Below are 9144 nucleotides of genomic sequence, written 5' to 3'. Positions count from 1 at the left end.
AGGTAATAGACATATCGGTCAGATCCTTTCAAGACGAGAGAAAATAGGACATTGGGTAAAAGACATCTGCAGTGATTCCACAACCACCAGAGACTGTAACCAGACACAGCTTTAGATATCATAAACATTCTTAAAAAAGGGAATGTCATGCAATATACAATGTGCGACGTACAATGTTCATGCAAGGTTTAACTGTGTTACATTTTGGTTAAAAATGTGTTTATAAGCATTTATTCAAACTTAGGCTAAATACCTACCTGTTATGCACGTGTCTATGATAGTGATGTTGCTAAGTGCAGACATTATTAGCTGAACTAATACTGCATTCAGTGCAGATGAGCATGCGTGTCATAAAATATACAGTTAATAACATTACATTGTGAATGTGCAATGTCCATTTTTGGATCTCTGCTTATCACAAGGGTTTACCATTTTAGAACTTGTGGCAGTACCACCCACTTCAAACAAGAATATCTACATCTGACTGTGACAGAGAACTGTCATTCACTTAACTGGTGAGGCGGGCACATCCCCAAAACTGAAGTTCACCTGTAGCAACTCATTCATCAAAGCTGTAATTGTCACAATGTGTTTCCACATCACAGTTAAAATCTGGAGGCAGACCTGTTACTTAGTCTGCAAGGCTACTGATTTGTAGCTATATAAGTTGCTCTGGTTAAGCATGTCTGCTAACTGACACTAATATAATGTAATGTAAATTACTGAATGGAGAGAGACACTAGAAATTTGTTTGGAAAAAGGGTGTGCTGCATTAGAACAACAGTTAGATCAGTTGGATATCACTGCAATGGAATGCGAATTTGTGGATATGATCCTGTGACCCCAGAGTGGACTGCTTGATTTACAAGGCTGCTGTGTTTTGGGGTAGGGAGGCATAGTGTCATGAGCTCTGCCTGTTGACTCCTTGGGGTTCTGGGCATCAAAGTAGATACAGGATACCACTCAACCCATGCTCCAAGGTGTGAATTCAGCCAATCGCTAGACACAGAAAGAACCCCCATTCAATTACTTGGCTTCATGATAAAGAGACATATGACATTATATGTTTACAAGAAACTCACTTGACTCCAGAGATGGAAACTAAGTGGAAATCAGAGTGGGAGTAACCTTTATACTTCACTTATGATCTAAGTAACAAAACAGATTTTTAATTTGATTTGAAAAGCAATTTGAACAAACACTCTATTCAAAGTGACGCCCATGGTAGATGGATTATACTACACTTAACATTATGTAATTTACACACAGGAATAACTAATAATGCAGGTTTTTGAGGATATTCATAAAAATGAATTAACCCAAAGTCAGCAGTCTTGAATCATTTTTTGTCGAACACACCCCAGAATTCCAGAAGAAATCTTTAGAGGTTGGCTTTAGAGGTTGCTCCATTGAACTGACTTTATGGAAACACAAACAGTATCTTTTGAGAGAGGAAGAGTTTAACTGAGGATATAAATGAACTGGAAAAAAACAACTGGTTGAAACAGTTAATCCATCTTCAAGTATCTGTACTTCAATACAAGAAAAACAAATTGAAATAGAGCATCTATATCATGAAAGAGTTCATGAAATTATTTATAGATTAGGGTGTCTGAAATGAAAGGTGTCTTTTTCTTGGCATTAAATCAGATAAATAAATAAATAAATAAAATGTTTATTTTACTTTATTACCGAATGGAGAGAGAATTTGGGGAAATTGGAACATTGTGAAAAAAAAGGGTGTGCTGCATTAGAACAACAGTTGGATATCACTGCAATGGAATGCGATTTTGACCCCAGAGTGGACTGCTTGATTTGCAGGAGTTGCAGTTGTTAGGGTGGGGAAGCGTAGTTCCTGACAAGTTATGTTTTTGAATGGCCTAACGCATGTATCACCAAAACAAATGAAGAAATACAATAATGTAAAAAAGTCTTCTCTTCTGAGGACAACCTTGACCCTCTGTTCAGTCCTAACTTTGAATATCTCTTTCTGAGGATTATTATTACTACATTGTCTGTGAAGGATTATTCTCAGAGGAGAACGCTGGAACCATTAAATATTATTAACTCAATTGAACCACTTAAATTTCTGCTTAAATTAAATTAAAATTAAATCACTTAAATTAACTTAAAGATTAATGGAATTCCAACTGACAAAACCCTTTTTTTTCAGAAATTAAGAAACTTTTATGAGCATCATTAAATTTTTCTTGTAATAGGCAAATTATCAGAATCCCAAAGGATGACCACTTTTAATTACCTAAAGACCTTAAAGAACAATACGCCTATAATACTATATATATACCCAGTACTTATATTTTGAGACCACATACTTTTCCATGGTTCCTTTGTAGCAATTTTTCATTAATCACATTTCAATGTGACAGAGCAGTAATTGTGGGATTTCGTGAAATGCTAGCGTGCACAGAGCCTGCATTGAACAAGGCCTGGTTTCACAACTGGTTGACAGGCTTTAGTCACTTGGGACAAAAACATCTCATCAATGACTAAATGCAAATGTAAAAAGTAGACATGAGGAAATAGAGAAATTGTTTATTATGTTTGTTGTTGCCTGTGGAGCAGATAGATTCCCTATGCAAATCCAAATGAAGTCAAGTGACTGCCTCTGATTGACGTCAGAGTTGCGGCATACATGTGCCTACATGTTCCCATATGTTAATCAGTGATTTCATTGGGAGTGGAACATAGTGAAACTTCAGAGAAGCACTTTTAATGTTTGCTGCTTTACAATTGAACTATCACAAGGCACTTTACCCTGCAGACTTTTTCCAATTAAGATGTGTTGCCTTTCGCACTGCACACCTACACAGTACACCAAAATCATAAACACATTGATTTCAGTTCCACTAGTCTCTTTTTGATTCTTGTAATTCACATCCTGATGGTATCATTTTACTGTCAAAATTTCAAGTGTAGCTCTAATCCACACTTCTGTTTGAGTCAAACAGTTTGAATTGAACAAATGAACTAGGTGTGAAAGAGCCCTACCACATGGAAAGTAAACAAAAAAAAGTTAATCAAAAATAGGAAACAAAGTGGAAATGAAGAGGATCATCAGCCTGGTGTATCTGGTTGCTGACCTTTATCTTTCACCATCAGAAACAACACTATATGCATGATTTGTGATTTTTTGTGTAAGGATCAACTGTTTAAATAATGATCTTCTTAAATATTACATATGATTATTTTACCTTCAAAGTCCATGTTGTATTTGTTACAGGAAAAGATGTCTCAGGATTTAAATGCTAATTTTAATTTCTTGAAAACATTTTTCCATTTTTAAAACACACAATAAATGATTGAGCTTACTTGGAACACACATCATCTTAAATAGTGTAGAATTTACTGTCCAGAGATCTTCTTTCTAGTAGGTATAACATTAAGTGAGAGTTTTATCATTACTTTTTATCTAACTTTCCGGAAATAAAAGCTGGCTTGTCTATATGAAATATGTTTCAAAGGAAATTTGATGGACTAAAATAATTTTTCTCTATGTTCTCTGCATGAAAAATATCTTGTGTAACAGTATGTTACAGTTATCAGTGTCAGATCCATGACAAGACAAGACTAATGGCAGATAAATAAAACAAATCCCATCCCATCCCATTTACAAGAAAGATGATCTTGTTAAACCAGTATTCACCTCAATATGTCCACACATATCAGGTGGAGGTATTAAAAATACAAGTCTTATTAGAAAAAACCTCAACCACATAAATCATATTGTTGTCTAATAACTAATAACTGTTAATAATGTAAATAGTAGTTCCATTCCATTTAGGAAGGAGAAAAAATATAAAATGAGACTCCCTCATATTTTTTCTCCTTCATCCACCCTTATCTTTAGTCCTTTTCGTTAATTTCGTCACATAGACAATTACAGAACAAAGGAAAAACTGATGTTATGCCAACATTAAACATAAATTTATAGAAAAAGAAGTACAATAGGAAAACCAACAATTACATGGAAAGGTACAGCAAAGAATGTGGAGGTAAGTGTATTGTAAGATGAGAATGATGAGCCCTCACTTTAACATGATCAGTATGTTTTGTTTTTAGTATTATCCAATTCTGTTGGCTTGTTTACCTTTGTCCTAACCCTAATCTAACTTAAAGTAACTTAATAACACTCGATTTGTTACACTGCTGGAGGGTATGAAGGAATCCGGTTAATAGTGGTATATAACAGGACTGAGGGAGAGACACCTAGAACAGGTAAGGATTGATCTGACAGGATGTCATTAGGTGTGGCTTCCTAACTGGAATTGACACAACTGACATTGACAAAAATTCCAATTCTGGTTATTCCATACACCTTTCTCTTTCTCTACAGAATAGAGCCTCGGTTATCAGAGTTACATGCATTGTAATAGATTTTCCATATTCTAATGAAGCTTCAAAGCATGGGCAAAAATCAAGTATCAAGTATTTTGCTTGTCATAAGCTACATGCGTACATATAATATATGCTAAAGGAGATTTTGCTGCTGAACACATGAAACAATTTTCTAATTCAGCTTGTTAATTAGCTTTTTATTTAAAATAACAAAATACCTAAACTTGCTGTTTGATAACAACATACACATATATATGTGTGTGCATGTACACGTGTGTGTGTGTGTATGTTGTATATATAAAGAGTAGTTTTTGTGTACAACAATGTTTTTATGGATGAGGTGCAGGTTGCGTGTTCTGGACTGAAACTTAAACAGAAACACAAACATTCACCTTATGGCCACTGTAAGGAAAGAAAAAGCACTAAAGCAAAAGGTTATGGTTTAGACAAGTATATTTAAATATTAAAATTTAATGTAGAATATCAAATGTTCTTTTATCTGATGACATGAAGCATGTATAATTTAATCTTTTAAATAATACATTAAAGCTATATCAAAAAACATAATCACTTCCTAATATAACACTGAACAATGATTTCTTTGCTAAATTGACATAAGAACTACAAACCTCAAAACTCAGTGAAACATTACATCACACAACATCTCAAAAAAATGCAAATAAATATAAATATAAATAAACAACAACGTAAAGTATAATATTAGGTAAGAAATAATGTTTGAAATTAGAATTCAATATGAATTCGCATTTACATGTTTTCATACATTATGTATTACATTACTTGTCTCTTTGTACAAAGGTCAAAGCTCAGACACAACACTTGATTATTTTTATGATTGATTTGTCTTAGGCACACAGACTTATATGTGATACAAACAAGTAAAATAAAAAACAGTAAACATTCACACTGACAAGTCAATAGATCTGTTTCTTAAGAGCCACCTCCTGTTAGATTCCCCAGAACAGGCAGCAATGAGTCTCCTGACAAAACTGATCATTAGTATTACAGGGTGCCATCTAGTGGTGCAGAATCAAAGCACCAGCAATCATTGCTGGGTATTTTGACTATCTTAAGAAAGACAATACAACTTGAAGATGGAATTCACTGTCTGTACTCAGTACATACACCGTGAGAATCTGTGGTTGACGAATCAAGGAGATACTGATTCAGGTGTGTTGCCGTCCTCACTGTTTGACCATGAATGAGGTGAGGCGGTCGGCTGCCTGCATGGTGCACATCTCGACCGGCTCGCGCTCCTCGACCCCGGTGCTGATGAACCAGCCGGAGAACTTGGCCGACTCGAAGGTTGTCATGGAGAGGCCGTTGCCCCTCTTGAAGAACAGGAAGCGTGCGGTGTCCCCCTCAGCGTTGATGGTATCCAGCTTTTCCTTGTTGTTGACCTCCTGAGAGAGAGGGCAGGATATCATAGCCATTAGCGCTGTCATTTACATTTATTCATTTCAATGTTCATATGGGCCTCAACTTGCCAAATGGTGGCTAGATGAACTTCATAAACTACTGTGTCCCGGGAGTCAGTTAAGAAGTCTTAACCTGACATAAAAATGCTCTATGTGAATAGAATGGCTGTGTAAGAATGCAAGAGTATTTTGCAATATCTCTTGTTCACCATTCAGTGAATCAAATGCGCCTTTACCTCCAGCTGTAGAACAGGCACGCCTTCCTTCATTGCACACGAGAGGTAGAGGTTCCTGCCAGCGATTGCCAGGGCAACGGGCTGCCCCCTGTTCCCAGATAAGGGGTGTGCCATGTACGAGGACAGATTCAGCCGCACTGTAGGTGACAGAGAGGTCAGAGGTCAGTCTGAGCACTCCAAATTGTCATGCACTTATTGGTCATTTGACTGACTTTAAATTAGTCTCATATAGCTAGTCTTATGTAATTAACAGAAAAGAAATGCATAACTCGTCAAAACAGTTGCTGGTCGTAGGGCCTTATTGTGTTAAGGCAGTAGTGGGGTTAGGAGCAGGCTTACCTTTGTGGTGGATTCCCGCAGCCTGCAGGGTCATGGCTGTCAGCTCCAGGGCGTCCTCGTTCAGCACCAGGCTCTTCTGGTACTGGTCGCACACACTGCACTCCACCTCTGGGTTTATGGTGCTCCGCCTGAACATGCTGGTTCTGCTGTAGGTGGGGTCCTGCACCCTCACCGTCACATGCTCTGCAGAGGCAGGGACAGGGGAAGGTCAGCCATAGGCCTCAATGCCAGTCAGTGAGAAACAAAGGCAACCAGACATGCTTTCTGCTAAATCAAGCAGTCCTCCTGTCAGCAGCTGGTAGATATTAAATACATTAAATACATATTTAAGAATCAAAATCATGCCTACAATGTGGAGCCACAAGCTGCTCTGCAGCTCTCTAATCCAAGAAATCTTTTCTGGCTAATCCAATGGATCTTTTCTGGAGCGAACTGGAGGGCCGACACCATGTCATGGGGGGAATCGTATTCCCCTTTCCAAAACCCTGGGGCGCAATTCAACAAGCACTTGAGTATTCACTCAAGAGTTCAGATTAGCGAACTGGTGAGCTCTTCGTGAGGTTGGAAAACAACACAAAAAAAAAACCAAGGATTGCATGCCACCCTCTTTTTGTCAACTGAGAATGGGTGGGGAGAGAAATGTGCTTACCCTCCATTATGCTCTCCATCATGATGTTCAGCAGCTCATGGTCGCTGAACTCCGTGCCTGTCAGCCTGTGGCCACTCTTCATCCTTTGCAGGGCAATGATGAGGTTGGCGGCATGGCGCATGCTCTGAGGCTGAGAGAAGACCTCCAGCTCGAGGCCTGCGTGGAGGTCGCAGGACTGGCCCCTGCTCAGGGATCCTTTCTGCATGGACATGAGGAGGAGGAGCGAAACAAAACTAAGTCAGACTTCCACTTCACTGAACTGAAATGAGAAGCAATGATTCCTGTATTGGGCCTACAGAGTTCACAAAAAACATAAATTATTTACCAAACAAGTTTTATTAGTTATAGAATACACATATCCATAAACTGATATATTTTTATTGTATGATTAAAGCCTAAGACATGTGCGCTTAGGAAAGTGTATATTTTCACGATTGTAATGACAGGGAATACATTTCAGACTGAAAAAAAGACCGGTTCATTTTCAGAACCCCTCTGGTAAAGAGGGCAAGCTAAAAGGTGCAGTGACTCACCTTCACCGCGTGGTGGCAGCCTGCCTCAACTTCAATGGTGTCTGGCATGTAAGTTCTGCAGAACCCAAAGAAACCAATGTTTAAATTCATGTGTCCATACATATTTTCCGAGTTAGCAATTACATTCTATATTTCAATCATTAATAGTAAAAATCACATTCATGTTACAAAACGATAAGTTAAGTTAAATGGAAATCAAACTCAAAGCAAGATTAAGATAAACCAAATTATCTAGCGCAAGCTAGGTGGTACCTCACCACAAATTACGATTTGGCGATGTGGCAATTAGATGAGCAGTTTTGGGATTCGGGGTTATGCCTGCCAAAAGGCGGATGCGCTAATCGCCCTTCGGCATACTGAGCGATGTCAATGACTTTTTCTTGCTTACTGGGTCAGCGAGAACATAAGTATTTTTTCTAATAACGTAATGCTCAAGAGCTCCATCCAAATTAAAATAGCTACTAATTCTGCAATGTTATACGTGCTTCCAGCGCTCACCGCTAATACTTTAATTGAAATGTAATCCTGAATCAGGTATCCGAAAAATATATTGTCATGAAGAAAATCGGCAATAGAGCTTTAAGTTTTGCTTTGCCCGAAGAGAAACGCATTCAGTGATAGGAGGGAAGGTGCTCTACCCTCCTGGATCCTGGATGCGATGTTCTGCATCCACAACGGTGTAAGGAAATTGGACGAATGAAAGCTTTCGTTACCCCCTTTTGATTTTTTGAATGTTCAAATGAACAACAATAATTCATTCCGGCCAGTACTGTTCCTTTTCGTCCAAGACACAGAACTTAACACGGAGCAAATTATCACAACCTGATTCAATTATAACCAAATCCCCACTTTCACTGAGTCTAAACAAGAAACAAACTTAGAAAATGTCTAACAAAATATTAGCATTATATACTCGATGCAACGTTTTTCAATGAGCACGTGGTGCAGAAGGTATTTAAGTATCTTTTACCCTTAACTAGACCCTTAATTTACGTCAGCAATCAGAATAAAGGCTGTAATTATTAATATATGTGTCATATCCAACTCTAGCGATCAAGACTAAAATCTTACCTGTCCAACGCCAGAGACAGATCGAAGCTCGCATCGCACATCATCTTTATACCTACAACAAAGGAGAACACGATTGCATTAAGCTCGCAGGAATCAACCTACAGACAAAAAAACTGTAAATAGTATAAGCTTTCCATCCATTCAAGTACGTTAAAAATGACAGGTACCTGCTGTTTTTGTATAGAATGAAAACACTGCTATTCCTGCTCGGTAGTGTCAAGATATTTCTCAACTGTATTCTGAACATCTCTGAACCTTGCGCGCATTTATATAGTGCGCGAAGGGAATTTCCCTGAGAACGCGGCCGGATGTAGGAGGGTTGTGTGTATACAATCAATTTTTTTCCTGTAATAACAGTTCATATTATATTTACGTATATTTACATACATATTTATATTTACATATTTATATTACGTCTTACACTCGTTTAAGATGTGAGTGTATCACAATGGAGTAAATAACTGGATAAAGGAAATCTTGTAAAAATGTCAAATCAGCGATCACATAAAACAATTGCCACA

General features: G+C 37.8%; 1 protein-coding gene across 1 annotated transcript; it reads right to left on the bottom strand.

Annotated features, from left to right (window-relative positions):
- Positions 1-5227: 5227 nt before the first annotated feature.
- il1b (interleukin 1, beta) lies at positions 5228-8853 on the bottom strand. Its single transcript, XM_036529436.1, has 7 exons — positions 8791-8853; positions 8624-8675; positions 7553-7607; positions 7020-7218; positions 6371-6553; positions 6032-6168; positions 5228-5780 (listed from the first exon to the last, which is right to left on the bottom strand). The coding sequence occupies exons 2-7, from the start codon at positions 8665-8667 to the stop codon at positions 5562-5564; spliced, it is 837 nt and encodes a 278-aa protein (XP_036385329.1). The 5' UTR covers positions 8668-8675; positions 8791-8853; the 3' UTR covers positions 5228-5561.
- Positions 8854-9144: the final 291 nt, after the last annotated feature.

This window comes from Megalops cyprinoides, chromosome 5 (genome assembly GCF_013368585.1).
Source record: "Megalops cyprinoides isolate fMegCyp1 chromosome 5, fMegCyp1.pri, whole genome shotgun sequence".
Taxonomy (NCBI): Eukaryota; Metazoa; Chordata; class Actinopteri; order Elopiformes; family Megalopidae; genus Megalops; species Megalops cyprinoides.
This window is presented reverse-complemented; position numbering and strand designations above follow the sequence as displayed.

Excerpts from the sequence above, each read along its gene's own strand:
- il1b (XM_036529436.1), bottom strand. The coding sequence starts at position 8,667 with ATGATGTGCGATGCGAGCTTCGATCTGTCTCTGGCGTTGGACAG. Across the intron at positions 7,608-8,623 it reads CTGTCTCTGGCGTTGGACAG|AACTTACATGCCAGACACCA; the intron begins GTAAGATTTTAG and ends TGGGTTCTGCAG. Across the intron at positions 7,219-7,552 it reads GCTGCCACCACGCGGTGAAG|AAAGGATCCCTGAGCAGGGG; the intron begins GTGAGTCACTGC and ends ATGTCCATGCAG.